Source organism: Chiloscyllium plagiosum, unplaced genomic scaffold, assembly GCF_037043375.1.
Source record: "Chiloscyllium plagiosum isolate Xiang-an unplaced genomic scaffold, Cpla_swu_hap1 HiC_scaffold_42, whole genome shotgun sequence".
Classification (NCBI taxonomy): Eukaryota; Metazoa; Chordata; class Chondrichthyes; order Orectolobiformes; family Hemiscylliidae; genus Chiloscyllium; species Chiloscyllium plagiosum.
This window is the reverse complement of record NW_028270180.1, coordinates 863739-880067: the sequence shown is the minus strand read 5'-3', so window position 1 is coordinate 880067 and position 16329 is coordinate 863739. Positions and strand designations below refer to the sequence as shown.

The 16329-nt window shown below is 42.2% G+C and overlaps 2 protein-coding genes across 14 annotated transcripts in view; one reads left to right on the top strand and one right to left on the bottom strand.

Annotated features, from left to right (window-relative positions):
- Positions 1–4813, top strand: part of apba2b (amyloid beta precursor protein binding family A member 2b) — a 129969-nt gene extending 125156 nt beyond the window's left edge. Inside the window, exon 14 of one of the 2 annotated variants that reach the window (XR_015754159.1) lies at positions 4779–4813. The gene's annotated coding sequence lies outside the window, so the exon portion shown is untranslated. Of the gene's footprint in view, positions 1–1988 lie in introns of both variants that reach the window. The other variant, XR_015754158.1, reaches the window with a different exon arrangement.
- Positions 17–16329, bottom strand: part of entrep2 (endosomal transmembrane epsin interactor 2) — a 98319-nt gene continuing 82006 nt past the window's right edge. For 11 of the 12 annotated variants that reach the window (XM_043680321.2, XM_087982167.1, XM_087982170.1 and 8 more), the window contains 5 exons: positions 14873–14993; positions 6965–7058; positions 5544–6041; positions 1829–2151; positions 17–1539 (listed from right to left, as the gene is read on the bottom strand). In XM_043680321.2, the coding sequence (XP_043536256.2) occupies positions 1354–1539; positions 1829–2151; positions 5544–6041; positions 6965–7058; positions 14873–14993 (1222 nt within the window). In that variant the 3' untranslated portion in view covers positions 17–1353. The remainder of the gene's footprint in view (positions 1540–1828; positions 2152–5543; positions 6042–6964; positions 7059–14872; positions 14994–16329) is intronic. The other variant, XM_087982171.1, reaches the window with a different exon arrangement.

Here is a 16329-nt window from a genome sequence, read left to right as displayed (position 1 = left end):
AGATGCTTAGTTCAGCCCTCCTCAGATTCTGTTATTGATTAATGAGTCAAATATTAAAAACCTAAACATGGCCAGGGCTCCTCACATGAGATATTTTGTTTTCATTCACTATTAGGTGGCTATCTCAAGGACAGTTTATATTTTATATTTATTTTCCATATAATGTTAAAATATATTAATATTGAATACATCTTAGAACAGCAATATTGCAGTTGTTCAATGATTGATGAATGAGTCACAATCATGAGGCTGGTATTTTGTTCTTTCGTGATTTTGAACACAAGTAGAAGTCATTGGGCTATGCCTGTTTCTGGCCTTCTCACCCACAAGTCTGGATTTGCAAATGAAAGGAGGCAACACCAGGGAACTGATATATTAGGATGTGTCAGTGATCATCTCCCTGGATCCTTTGAACCATTAGTTTATTCAACTCTTCATGAGCTCTTTGTGAGCTTTGGCACACAAGCAAGATGACAGGCACAAACGTTTAAACTTTATCATGCATTTTAAGTCCAGTCGTGTGCTAACTGAGGGTAACTGGTCTCAGTTTAAGAATAATTCCACTTCAGCATTTTCATTGTCTCAAATGGTTCTCAAATAGCTGAAGGACTAACTCAGGACATCCTGGAAAGTGTTACCAGTTCTGTCATGTCCTTACAATCAGCGAAATAACTTGAGTTGCTGCAAGTTGGAGCAGGTGCAGTTCTGGAAGAATGGCAAGTTACTGGGGTTATTCACTAACAGGCCCAGACAGTATAATCATCTTAACCTCATAATCAGTCAGCAGCAATACATTATAAATAATTTTATCAAAACACTGCAAATGGTCAGGCATACATCCCATGTAGACAAGTGTCAGGGCAACAATTTATCCAATGTTTTAAAACTTCTTCCAGTTTTCACAATCATAGGGAATATTTGAAAAATCTATCTATCTTCTTCCAAGAGGAATTCTATATCTTTATATGAATCCCTACAGTGTGGAAGCAGGCTCTTCCACCCATCAGGGCTACACCGACCCTCCGAAGAACATCCCACTCAGACCCACCCCCCTACCCTATCCCTACATTTCCCATGGCCAGTCCATCTAACTTGCACATCTTTGGACTGTGGGAGGAAACTGGAGCATCTGGAGGAAACCCACAGAGACAGGCGGAGAGTGTGCAAACTCCACACAGGTAGTTGCCCGAGATTGGAATCAAATCCAGGTCCCTGGCATTGTGTAGCAGCATTGAGCCACTGTGCTGACCTTAGGAAAGTTGATATTTAGCTCCAAGTTTGAATGTAGACCAATCTGTCCCTTGCCTGTCCACATTCTTTTAATCTGAAATGGCACAATCCACACAGCAGGTCTCACAGAATTGTCTCTTTGCACACATCTATCAAACTAAACTGTGGCTGCTCATGTTCAAATCTGTGGTCTACTTGGACAGTCCATACTGAAGCTGTTGGTGAGCTGACATCACCACAGCTAAGAAGGTGAAGATTCTCCTGTAATCGCAAACTTATCACATTCATTGGTTGAGAACTTGTCATCACCTGCCAGGGATAAGAAAACAGAGTAATTTGAATGTTGTCAGTAGGGTGAGGGGCCCACACTTCCATCTTGTCCCATTTAACATGGGCATAGCCATTCAGCTATTTGTGGGAGAGGGCCATCGCTCCATGAGGGAGCAGCAGCAGACAAACATCTACATTAAGCCAACTCCATTATAAGCTGCAGGTTCCTAACCATTACATAGAAGTTCATAACGTTATTATAATAAAGGCTGAGCAAGGTGATATGAACACAGTCAGGCCTGGAACTAGATGCAGTAGCATCACCTACCTGGTCAATGATGTTGGCACTATAAATAGCTTCCTCCATGTGTTGCTCATCTAACCTGATGACAGATCGGATGCTGTTGATTATATGTTGTACCTCAGGAGCAAGGTTGCAGTTTGAATGCTGCAAGAATTTAGCCACCAATATTTTTGTGTCCTTGTAGGCTTTCAGGTCAACAAGAGAGTGGGGTCGCTCCCTAGAGACTTCCTGCAGTGCTTGCTGCTCTCCGTGCCCATCCATCTTCACCATGTAACTCTGCTGTTTTATCGACTGGAAACGTTTGGCAAGATGGCTCAAAGTGACAAAATGAAGTTCATGATAATGAGCTGAGGGACAAGGGCAAACAGTTAATAAAGCAGCTTTGAAGGCCAGATGCAAAAGCAATTCATCTGCAAATATTATCCCTGGATTATAGGCTGGACAGAATCTGGAAAAGTAAGGTCACTGCTCAAGACAGAATCATCCTCTAGAGAGCAGAAGCCCTGGTGAAAGGATTTATGCTCATTGTGACCATTGTTACCTGTTTGTTCTGTGTGACAAGGCCTTAACTACTATGTATGGAACTTGATGTGGGAGGTCATGCTGGACTGCCTCAAAGTGGCTAGGCTTGTCTATGCAGCCCCCTTGAGGGACAGAGCTGAAAAGAATTGGACTATACTGGTACCCTATAGGATGTGTCTGCTCTCCCCACTTCAAACAGTGCAACCCTCCAGCCCCACCTTCCAAAGTGGTAGCAGATCTCCTGGCATTTGGGGTTTAATTTGGAATTTGATATGCACTACAGACAATCATAAGTTTCTCCCACACAGCAATACATCAGTAACACCCTATTCCCATACACCTGCTCAATTTCTCAAAGTTACACGATTAAAACTATGCAGAACTTTGAATAGTTCTGTTAAGTTTCCCCTTAACTTTCTCGATTCTAAGGGGAACTTGCACTGAGCTTGTACTCACTGGAATTTAGAAGCATGTGGGGGGATCTCATAGAAACATAAAGTCCTGATGGGACTGGACAAGCTAGGTGCGGAAATCATGTTCTCGATGTTGGGGAAGTACAAAACTAGGGGTCACATTTTAAGAATAAGGGGTAAGCCATTCAGGCCTGAGATAAGGAAAGTTTCTTCACTCAGAGAATTGCAAACCTGTGGAAGTCTGTACCACAGAAAGCTACTGGGGTCAGTTCATTAGATATATTCAAGAGGGAGTTGGATATGGCCCTTGTGTCTAAAGGGATCACGGGGGATGGAGAGAAAGTGAGAGTGGATACTGAAATTGCATGATCAGCCATGATAACATTGAATGGTGGTGCAGGCTCAAAGGGTCGAATGGCCTGCTCCTGCACCTATTTTCTATGTAACTTGATGAGCTCGTTCAAAGAACCAGCACTGCCAGATCAGAACAGCAATGTTGACTGCTTTTTTATTCTATAATATAGGTGCCTCTCTTTGGTTGCTTTATAAAGCATCGAGGAGATTGTGTTCAGGCTAGGAATCTGAATGCTTATGTATTGTATGAAGCATGTGAATTAGGCAAAGCTCACTTAGAACATAAAAGTACATGCACATAATCCAACACATTCCACCGGCCGTAGGAATGTTTGACAGTGTAGAGGGTCCTTTTTGCTGTATCTAACCTTGTGTTCTGGGTCTGTGTAGATGGTGCTTTACTGTGTAACTGACTATGTGCTCTAACTGTCTTGGGAGTGATTAATAGGATAGTATACAGAAAGCTTTATTTTCAGTTAAAAGAGTAGAGATTGCATTACTTTCAGTTTTACAAAGTAGAGGGTTTCTATTCTCTGTATCCAGCCCTGCTGACCCTATCATGGGAGTGTTTGATGGGGACAGTGTAGAAAGAGCTTTGCGTTCAGTTTAAAAGAGCAGTGGAAACTTTACTCTGAGTTTAACCCAGTGCAGTATCTATCTTGAGAGTTGATGCGAACAGTGCAGAGAGAGCTTTACTTTCAGTTTAAAATGGTCTTTACTCAATATCTAATCTCATGATGTACCTGTCCTGGGAGTGGGTGACAGTGTATTTAACCATACTGTATTTACCCTGGAAGTGCAAAAGATATAAGTGTATATTTGTCAGAGGTATATAATCGAGTGACTGACATTCTAACTTCTAACATTCTTATTGGTCAACAAATTCAACTCTTACTGACTTTCACCAGCAGCAGCCACCTCAACTCAGTTACTTCTTCAATAAAGTTCAGTAAATTGAACACAATGCTCTCTTTAGAAATCCATGTTGACTATTTCAGATAAGCCCATATTTTTCCATGTGATTATTAATCCAGCCCTGAACAATTCTTGCTAGTAATTCCTCCACACTGAAGTTAAACTGACTAGTCTGTTATTGTTGGGTTTCATAGGTAAAAACAGATTCAAAGTATTAAAATAACACTCAGTCATGACTCTTGCCTCCGTGTGCAAATCTCCTTCTTGATCTATAATCTGCCCTACCACCCCCTTCCCTTATGATTGCTTATGAAAGACCTTAGGATTTGCTTGTATTTTAACTGTCAGTCTTTTCTCAAAATCCCTCTTTTCTTCTTTGTGTTTCCTTTTTTACTCCTTTCTGAACCTTCTGTGTTCAGTTTGGTTCTCAATTGTATTTACATTAACCTTTTTTTAATTGGCACCTTATGAACCGGCACTCTCAATTAAACTGGCAAAAATTGTATCCCTCAAATACCGAAAATTTACTATTTTATTGCGATCTCGCAACGTCCAAGTAGTCAGTTGAGGGTGTAAGTGAAAAGGCTCTCTGCTGCTAAGTTTTATTTAAGGGAAGGTTGATTGTGTAGGTAATTTATGCTGTGAATAAAGTATAACAGTGGTGTGTATGTCCCCTGCATTTCTATTACATAGTGTGTTTGTACATTGATTATGCAGACTTCTTGCTCAACTGGAATAATTGATCAACCAGTACATTTCTAATCCTGTAGGTGTTGGATAATAAAAGGTTTGCTGTACGACCTAACAGCTGTCGTAAGTACACTTTTTTCTTTATTTCTATCTTCATTATCATCCAGGGAGCTCTGGATTTGTTTGTCCCTTTGAAGGGAATATACTTTAGTAGTCCCCAAATAATCTTTTCTTTGAAGGTAGCCCATTGTTCAGTTACAGTTTTTCCTCATCCTTTGATTCCATTCTGGCCAGTCCAGTTCTATTCTTGGTGATTGTATAAAATAGCCTGTAGTACCAGCAACAATATTTATATCTCTCCCTCAATTTATATTCTCAGCTAATTGAAGTGTTTAAGGAAAACAGGAAGAAGAGAAGTCAGAAAGCATATCTTCACACAAAGGGTTGTGGAAATCTCAAATGATCTTTTCCAAAAAACCACTGGGACTGGGCATCGATTGGAATTTTCAAAACTGACATTTGGTTGAATAAGGGTCTCCAGAAAAATGGAGCAATAATCACAGTCATTATTGATCGATGAAACAGGCTTGAGACACTGAAATGGTCTCCTGCTACTCCTATGCTGCAAATGGCACACATTAATGGGAGGAATAAAGGGGAAATTTTCAATATTTGGAAAGACACTTCATGTAGTTTCAATTTCATCTCATCACCACAAAAATCATATGAAGATTACATAGTTTGGCAATTACTATAAAACAATAGCTTTCTGGGCATAATTGGAAATGGGATTATAATTAGTGTGAATCATTGAAGTCTCTCCTTTCTAAAAGCCAGATGTTTACCTTTTGTAGACGTGCAGGAGGCAGGATCACTACTAGATCGGATTATTCTGTTCCCACCAGTCTTCTGTTGAGCGGGTCGCCTGACTCTGTCAGGCACAGTGGCAGATGAGGACTGCCTGAAGACTCCACAGCACATTTTAATTTGTTTGAGTGATAAAGTGCAGGCCTGGGATGGTGTTTGGAGGATTTTCTCCACTGTGTTGGAACTCACTGCAGAACATTCTGACAATCTGTGCTCTTGCCAGCTTACAGAGCCCAGTGACAGATCTGGTGAATTGTTTCCCTCCTCACAGAAACTTTCTGAATAAGTCCTGCATTGCCCCCCAATATCAGCCTCCAAACTGGTGCAACCATGGTCTGTGGTTGTGGCAGGTATCACACTGGCTGCAGAGTGTACAGATTCCTGAATTTCAACTGAACAGCAATCCATGGACATGCCATTTTGTTCTAGGATATCAGCAGATTCACACAATGTCAGCAAGACATTGTCCACAGGCACTGAAAAGGGAAGAGGAATATTTAAACATTTATACATCTATAACCCTATTGAAATACATCAAGAAAGAATTATCCACTTTTCCTGATCTTTGCATCAGCACTCTGACAACCTCGGGAACCTGTACATGTTACCATTCATGTGGTAAAAGTGCAGGCTGCCAGGATGAGTAACTGTTCAACCACATAGGGGTTACTGCCACACCTGATCCTCTACACAAGCAGTATCTCCAGGGGCAGGAACCCTGGCTGATAGTGCCCTTGACTAGTGAAAAGACCAAAGTTAACAGCGGACCAAAAACAGAAATTAAGCAAGAAACTCATCAAGTCTGGCAGCATCTGTAGAGCAAAATCAGAGTTAATGTTTTGAGTCAATAGACCCTTCTTCAGAAGGGTTTGGGTCTGGAGAAGGTTCACTGGACTTAAAGCATGAATTCTTCTTCTCCAGCAACTTCTTTTTCTGTTTTAGATTTTCAGCATCTGTAACTCTTTATTCTAACATTAGACCAGGCTGAGATCAACTAACAGGATACTGCAGGCTTGTAAGCTGGTAATGGTAATACAACATCTCAAAATCAGTCCAATGAGTGCTATTATCTCCAATACATAAGGCAAAGACCAGACACACTATAGTTCTCAAATATCACAATATAAATTGATTGCTTGAAAAACTCTACTGACATCATATCTGTTAATCTTAGGTGTAAACATAATGTTAATGGCAGGTGTTACATTTGTCCAGTCTTTCTCCAAGTTTTTGTTGTGCTCAATTTCTCCCAACTCCTCACAAATTCTCCCTCAGCTGAGTTTTCCATATAATGTTCTGGATAATCTCCATACTTTGGAGCAGCTTTCTAACCAAACTGCAACTTGGAAACAAAAATTCCACTTCCAACAAAGAATCAGACAGTCTTCAGCTTACATGCCTTGTGTACTGAAGGCTGTGAAGATATTCCTCTCAGACAGACTGGAACTGGAATTCTGCGAAGACTCTGAGCTGTGGTGATCCAGTGTGCTGCCCTGAATGATGAAACATAAGTGTTGAATCCCTGAGCAATGTGCTTTTCATGACTGATCAGCTAGTACTGTTTGACACATTCAGTGCTGCCTGGATGAAGTTCAGTCATAGTCATAGAGGCATGATTTAGGATGCATAGGATAAAAGAATGGCTGTAATCTTACTCTAGCCAATCAAAGATAGCGGTGGAAATGGATGTAGGGTTGCTTGCTGGGCTGAAAGGTTCATTTTCAGATGTTTTGTCACCATACTAGGTAACATCTTCAGTGATCCTCCAGATGAAGTACTGCTGGTGTTTCCTGCTTTCTATTTATATGTTTGGGCTTCCTTGCGTCCGGAGGCTACTGAAGATGTTACCTAATATGGTGACAAAACGTCTGAAAATGAACCTTCCACCTCAGCGAGCAAACCTACATCTAGAACCTCAACGTGAACTACAAATCTTCTCAAAACTTGCTAATAGTGGTGGAAAGTTGTGTGTGGAATCTGAAGACAAAGGGGAAGCACTTAATGAATATTTTTCATCAGTATTCGCGTTGGAAAAGGGCAATGTTAGTGAGAATACGGAAATACAGGCTACTAGATTAGATGGGATTGCAGTTGACAATGAGGAGGTTTTAGCAATTTTGGAAGATCTGAAAATAGTTAAGACCCCTGGGCTGGATTAGATTTATCCTCGGATTCTCTGGGAAGCCAGGGAGGAGATTGCAGAGCTTTTGGCTTCAATCTTTATGTCATCATTGTTGACAGGAGTAGTGCCAGAAGACTGGAGGATAGCAAATGATCCCTTGTTTAAGAAGGAGAGTCGAGACAACCCTGGTAATTATAGGCCAGTGAGACTTACTTCAGTTGTGGGTAAGGTGTTAGAAAGGGTTATAAGAGATAGGATTTATAATCATCTGGAAAGGGATAATTTGATTAGCGATAGTCAATGCGGTTTTGTGAAGGGTAGGTTGTGCCTAACTACCTTATTGAGTTCTTTGAGAAGGCGACAAAACAGCTGGATGAAGGTAAAGCAGTTGATGTGGTGTACATGGACTTCAGTAAGGCATTTGATAAGGTTCCACGTGATAGGTTATTGCACAAAATACAGAGATTTGGGATTGAAGACGATTTAGCAAATTGGATCAGAAATTAGCTAGCTGAAAGAAGACAGAGGGTGGTGGTTGATGGGAAATGTTCATCCTGGAGCTCAGTTACCAGTGGTGTGCCACAAGGATCTGTTTTGGGGCCACTGCTGTTTGTCATTTTTAGAAATTATATAGATGTGGGCATAGAAGGATGGGTTAATAAATTTGCAGATGGCATTAAGGTAGGCAGAGTTGTGGATAGTGCCAAAGGATGTTGTGGGTTACAGAGGGACTAGATAAGGTGCAGAGCTAGGCAGAGAAATGGCAAATGGAGTTTAATGCGGAAAAGCGTGAAGTAGTTCACTTCGGAAGAAATAACAGGAATGCAGAGTACTGGGCTAAAGGTAAAATTCTTGGCAGTGTAGTTGAACAGAGTGATCTCGGTGTCCAGGTGCATAGATTCCTTGCCACCCAGGTTGATAGGGTTGTTAAGCGGGCATATGGTGTGTTGATGTTTGTTGGTAGGGGGCTTGAGTTCCAGAGCCATGAGATCATGCTTCAGCTGTACAAGACACTGGTAAGGCCACACCTGGAATATTGTGTACAGTTCTGGTCACCGCATGATAGGAAGGATATGGGAGTTTAGGAAATGGTTCAGATGAGATTTACTAGGATGTTGCCTGGTATGGAAGGAAGGTCTTACGAAGAAAGGCTGAGGGAACTGATGCTGTTTTCGGTGGAGAGAAGAAGGTTGAGAGGTTCAAAGTTTGTGAGATGATTTGTAGCTCGGGTGCTCGTTGTTGTGGTTCTGTTCGCCGAGCTGGGAATTGGTGTTGCAGACGTTTCGTCCCCTGTCTAGGTGACATCCTCAGTGCTTGGGAGCCTCCTGTGAAGCGCTTCTGTGATCTTTCCTCCTGCATTTGTAGTGGTTTGAATCTGCCGCTTCCGGTTGTCAGTTCCAGCTGTCCGCTGCAGTGGCCGGTATATTGGTCTAGATCAATGTGCTTATTGATTGAATCTGTGGATGAGTGCCATGCCTCTAGGAATTCCCTGGCTGTTCTCTGTTTGGCTTGTCCTATAATAGTAGTGTTGTCCCTGTCGAACTCATGTTGCTTGTCATCTGCGTGTGTGGCTACTAAGGATAGTTGGTCGTGTTGTTTCGTGGCTAGTTGGTGTTCATGGATGCGGATCGTTAGCTGTCTTCCTGTTTGTCCTATGTGGTCTTTTGTGCAGTCCTTGCATGGGATTTTGTACACTACCTTGGTTTTGCTCATGCTGGGTATTGAGTCCTTCGTTCTGGTGAGTTGTTGTCTGAGAGTGGCTGTTGGCTTGTGTGCTGTTATAAGTCCTAGTGGTCGTAGTAGTCTGGCTGTCAGTTCGGAAATGCTCTTGATGTATGGTAGTGTGCTAGTCCTTTGGGTTGTGGCATGTCCTTGTTCCGTTGTCTTTCCCTTAGGCATCTGTTGATGGAATTGCGGGGGTATCCGTTTTTGGCGAATACATTGTAGAGGTGTTCTTCCTCTTTTTGCAGTTCTGGTGTACTGCAGTGTGTTGTGGCCCTTTTGAATAGTGTCTTGATGCAACTTCTTTTGTGTGTGTTGGGGTGGTTGCTTTCGTAGTTCAGGACTTGGTCTGTGTGTGTGTGGCTTTCCTGTATACCTTTGTGGTGAATTCTCTGTTAGGTGTTCTCTGTACCATCACGTCTAGGAATGGGAGTTGGTTGTCCTTTTCTTCCTCTCTAGTGAATTGGATTCCTGTGAGTGTGGCGTTGATGATCCGGTGTGTGTTCTCTATTTCTGTGTTTTTAACGATTACAAAGGTGTCATCCACATATCTGACCCAGAGTTTGGGTTGAATTTACGGTAAGACTGTTTGTTCTAATCTTTGCATTACTGCTTCTGCTATGAGTCCAGAGATGGGTGAGCCCATGGGTGTGCCGTTGATTTGTTCATATATTTGGTTGTTGAATGTGAAGTGTGTTGTGAGGCACAGGTCCAGTAGTTTGAGTATGCCGTCTTTGTTGATAGGTTCAACGTCCTGTTGTCTATTCTGTATGTCCAGCAGGTTGGCTGTTGTTTCTGTGGCTAGAGTTTTGTCGATAGAGGTGAACAGTGCCGTCACATCGAATGAGACCATAGTTTCTTCCTTGTCTATGTGTGTATTTCTGATGATGTCCAAGAATTCCTGTGTTGATTGTATAGTGTGTCTGGATCTGCTGATCAGATGTTTCAGTATGCTGATCAGATGTTTCTTTGTTGGTCAGTTATCTACAAAGAATGAAACCTGAAAGCAACAACACCCTCAGATTCTATGGACTACCTAAAGTGCACAAACCAGACATCCCACTCAGACCCATAGTATCACTACCAGGGACACCATCACACAAACTGGCTAAAGAACTACAGCAGAAACTGAAACACCCGATCAGCGGATCCAGACACTATACAATTAACACAGGAATTCTTGAACATCATCAGAAATACACACATAGCCTCACAACACACTTCACATTCAACAACCAAATATATGAACAAATCAACGGCACACCCATGGGCTCACCCATCTCTGGACTCATGGCAGAAGCGGTAATGCAAAGATTAGAACAAACAGTCTTACCGTAAATTCAACCCAAACTCTGGGTCAGATGTGTGGATGACACCTTTGTAATCATTAAAAACACAGAAACAGAGAACACACACCGGATCATCAACGCCACACTCATAGGAATCCGATTCACTAGAGAGGAAGAAAAGGACAACCAACTCCCATTCCTAGACGTGATGATACAGAGAACACCGAACGGAGAATTCACCACAAAGGTATACAGGAAAGCCACACACACAGACCAAGTCCTGAACTACGAAAGCAACCACCCCAACACACACAAAAGAAGTTGCATCAAGACACTATTCAAAAGGGCCACAACACACTACAGTACACCAGAACTGCAAAAAGAGGAAGAAGAACACCTATACAATGTATTCGCCAAAAACGGAAATGCATGCAATTTCATCAACAGATGCCTAAGGGAAAGACAACGGAACAAGGACATGCCACAACCCAAAGGACTAGCCACATTACCATGCATTAAGAGCATTTCCGAACTGACAGCCAGACTACTGCGACCACTAGGACTCATAACAGCACACAAACCAACAGTCACTCTCAGACAACAACTCACCAGAACAAAGGACTCAATACCCAGCAGGAGCAAAACCAAGGTAGTGTACAAAATCCCATGCAAGGACTGCACAAAAGACTACATACGACAAACAGGAAGACAGCTAACGATCCGCATCCATGAACACCAACTAGCCACGAAACGACACGACCAACTATCCTTAGTAGCCACACACGCAGATGACAAGCAACATGAGTTCGACTGGGACAACATCACCAGTATAGGACAAGCCAAACAGAGAACAGCCAGGGAATTCCTAGAGGCATGGCACTCATCCACAGATTCAATCAATAAGCACATTAACCTGGACCCAATATACCGGCCACTGCAACGGACAGCTGGAACTGACAACCGGAAGCGGCAGGTTCAAACCACTACAAATGCCGGAGGAAAGATCACAGAAGCGCTTCACAGGAGGCTCCCAAGCACTGAGGATGTCACCTAGACAGGGGACGAAACGTCTGCAACACAAATTCCCAGCTCGGCGAACAGAACCACAACAAGGTTGAGAGGTGACTTAGTCAAGACATATAAGGTAACCAGACGGTTAGATAGGGTGGACAATGAGAGCCTTTTTCCTCGGATGGTGAAGGCTAACATGAGGGAACATAGCTTTAAATTGAGGGGTGATAGATTTAGGACAGATATTGGGGTAGTTTCTTTACTCAGAGAGTAGGAGAGGCATGGAACAGCCTGCCTGCAACAGTAGCAGGTTTGCCGACATTAAGAGCATTTAAATGGACATTGGACATACATATGGGTAATAATGAAATGGTGTAGGCTAGACAAGCATCAAATTAATTTCACAGGTCAATGCAACATCGAGGCCTGAAGGGCCTGTACTGCGCTGTAATGTTTATGTTCTATATATAGCACAGAAACTGACTCTTCAGTCCAATTCGTCCATGCTGACCAGATATCCTAAATTAATCTCGTCCCATTTGCTAGCACTTGGCCTATATCCCTCTAAACCTTCCTATTCATATGCACATCCAGGTGCCTTTAAATGTTGTATATGTACCAGCCTCCACCACTTCCTCCAGCAGTGCATTCCATACATGCACCACCCTCTGCATGAAAAAGTTGTTCCTTAGGTCTCTTTTAAATATTTCTCCTCTCGCCATAAATCTATGGGGTCTAGTTCTGGACTCCCACACCCCAGGAAAAATACTTGACTATTTATCCTATCCATGCCCCTCTTGATTTTTAAAACCTCTATAAGGTCACCCCTCAGCCTTGAACGGTCTAGGGATAACAGCCTCAGCCTTTTCAGCCTCTTCCTATATATAGCTCAAACCCTCCAACCCTGGCAACATCCTTGTAAATCTTTTCTGAACCCTTTCCAAGTTTCAGCCTATTTAAAAGAGAGTCAGCTTATATAGGAGAGGGATTGCCACTTGAGGGAAGAGGATTTATAAATGTAAAGTGCAGAGGGACTACGGGAAATGGGCCTGAATGATATTTCTGTATTGCCTCTGGCTGAATTCTTCCCTTAAATATTACTGATCAGCACAACCCAGGTGGTAGCTTTGGACCAGAGGGCATCAGAATCACAAAGACTTCAGCTACAGAGTCAGGGTTGGTGTACTTTGCTCAAAAAACATTTTCTAATCAACTTGTTCAGAGATGTTATTATACATCTCTGAAACAGGTGGGACATGAAGCCAGACCTCTTCGCTCAAAGGAATACTACCACTGCATTACAAAAGTCCCAAACAGTCAAGCATCTGGATCTTCACACAAAAGGGATCAGAAAACAGTTCATTTTCTTGCTTTCCCTGAGTGAGAGGCCAGTTGGTGAAGTAAGGGGCAAGATATAGGATGACAAGAAGCTGGTAAAAAGAAGTTGTCAGCAGTTATGCCTCCATGAAGGATTTCAGCATTCAGCAGGAGTCCTACTACATCTGCCTGGAGATGGAGGGTGCAGATATTCAGCAAGTTGTGTGAGTTTAGTTGCATAACATTACCCCTGTTGAACTGTATCAAGAGCAATTTGTCTGGGAACATTCGATTAAATGTGTTTTCTAGGTATTGTGGTCCTAATCCTTGTCTAATGCAGAAACATGAAAACATGCCATTCGGCCCATCAAGCCTGCACTGCCATTAAGTATGATCATGACTGATCCTCTATCTCATAGCATACTTCAGCTCTCCCTCATACCCCTTGACATCTTTAGTCTCAAAAAATCTATGTGTCTTAAGTATTTTCAATAACTTCATGTCCACAGCTTTCTGTGGTAGAGACTCCCGCAGCTTCACTGCACCCAAGCAAAGAAATTTCACGTCATCTCAGTTCAAAATGGCCTACTGTGTATCCTGAGACTATGACCCCTCAAGCAGGGGAAACATCACCCCTCTATCAAGTCTGTCCAGACCTGTCAGAATTTTACACGATACAATGAGATCCAATCTCATTCTTCTAAACGTCAGTGAATACAGGTCCAATTGATCCAATCCCTGCTCAAACCTGCCATCCCAACCAGTGTGGTCAATCTTTGTTGCACTCCCTTTATGGCAAGTATACCTTTTCTGAGGTAATGAGACCAAAACTGCTAACATCAAACTGACTACCTCAAGGGGCTCTTGTATTTACAGATGGGAAGTGAGTGGGAACGGAGTGTCCATGTCCCCCTCTGTTGGGTTACTAATAGATGATGCTCACTTTTTTTTAAACAATATTCCAATTCACAGGTCTCAATAAAATCTGGAAGGACCGGCGTCAGTCAATGCAGCCTATATCAGAACTGACTGTCAATGCATGGAATGGATTAAAGTTTCTCAATCAGTATTCATTGTCAAAGGGTGTATTAAAGTTATTAAAATGGACATCCTGATCATAAATTAAATGTGGGAAGTTCCTCAATAATGCACAAGAAAAACTGATTGTGTTCTTCCTAGCCAAAGGCACTAGTTAGACCTAACTGAGGTTCAGTGCCTGACTGAGGTTAACTAGCAACAGAGACTTGGCCAAGAATGCAAGACCTTGCCATTTCCTGTTTATTTTTTCAGCTGGGCTATTGAGGAACCTGCTCCCTCATTTTCTAGTTGTTCAGTAATGGTGTAGATAAGGAGTTGGGGACAGCTAGAATGTTGCTTTCAACAACATGATGTATCATAGTCATTTAGGAATTTGAATGTTTTATTACTTAGAACATAGAACATTACAGCACAGTACAGGCTGTTACACCCTCTATGTTGCACCGACCTGTGGAATGATTAATAGACCTAGTCATCTCGCTGATGCAATCTCTAGGATGAATTTCCTTTGACTCATTTCACCCCCATAAGCTTAAAACTATGGAATGGTAAATAATGGTAACTAAATAATGGTATATATTAATAACATCCTACTAATACTAACTGTTTAGTTCAATATTTGAATACTTTGGTGAGATAGAGTACGATGCGGGTGCCCATGGAACCAGTTTCAAGCATGAGGCTGTATCCTCAGGAAACCTCATGAAATCATTAGGTACAGTTGAACACTGATTGATGGTCTTTCCTGAATAAGTGAAAGATGGTTTAATCTCACAGCTGAAGCGGAGTTCAAACTTTTCTCCCTCACCTGATTAGTAGAGATTTGTCCAACTGCAGCTTCATATGGGGGAGGCAGCTCTGCAGGGTAGAGGCAGCTGGGGCTGTTAATGGTGCTGAAGGGGGAGGGAGGGAAGTCCAGGTGCAAGTTTCTGAAAAATAACAGTAAATGTTGAGAGCCAGTGACAACATGCATTCCATTGAGCTCCACACAGACACGTAAGCTGATAGGATCATAGTACCAAACAGGAAGGAAGTTATTGGCAATGATGAAATGATGGGAGGTAGAAAAGTGAACTGATTTGTCCTGCATGTAGGTAGACATGACAATATGCAGGTTTAAGTGGTAAGTAACATTTGCACACACACACATATGCTGGACAAAAAGAAGGAAGCTAACCATCTCTCCTCAATGTTCAATGCCTATAAACGACCTGAGCATTAACACTGGTCAAGTCACATTAAAACAGTGGCTAAAAGAGCAGGTCAGAGGCTGTGAGTTCAGTGAGTGACTCTCCAAAACTTATTCACCATTAGCAAGGTACAAGTCAGTAGTATGATGGAATACTCCCCAACTGCCTTAATGACTGCAGCTCCAACAACTATCAAGGTGCTCAGACAAAGTAGTCCATTTGATTGTCATCCTATCCACTCTTAAACATTCACACCCTTCACCAACAACGCACAGTAGAAAACAACTTGCACCATGTGCAAAAAGGTAGTGAAGCAACTTGCCCAAGCCTCTTCCAACCACACAATTCAACAACCTGTGACTTCCATCAACACAATGACAATGGCGTTAGGCACATGGAAACATTATTTCCAATTACCCATGATCCTGATTTGGAACAATATTGCTATTTCTTCATTATTTGTGGGTCAAAATCTGGGATTCTTCTTCTTAACAGCACTGTGGAGCACCTTCACCACATGGACTGCAGCAGTTCGATAAGGCGCCTCACCACCATGCAAACGATGGCCTTGCCAATGGCACATTCTCACTCTATGATTGAATTTAAAAACACTGTGTATGGATGAGGAGCGAATTCCAGAGGCATTGTGACTGATACATCAGTGTGTGCTGGTCAGGTAGAGAGAAAAAGCATGGCAGCAATTGAGAATTAGATGGCCCCCCATTGGGGGGCTGTATTAAAGTTGAGAAAATGTACTTTGAAGTTGATTCACTGGATCACTGCGAGTCATTTGGGGACAATAGGCAGGTGATACCACAAACCTGTCAGATTGTTGTGAAAATCCATATGGTTTACAAGTGCCCTTTAGGGAAACAAATCTGTCCTTGTTTGGGTTGGACTATATATGACTCCAGTCCCACAGCAAAGTGGTTGACTCTTAATTTTTCTCTGAAGTGGCTGAGCAGATTAGGTCTGGCAATAAATGCTGACCTTCCCATTAAGAGTTAATAAGAAAAATAAACACATTTTTGAAGCAGAGTAGAAAAATGTGCAGATATTTCCTCTTGTGGGACAA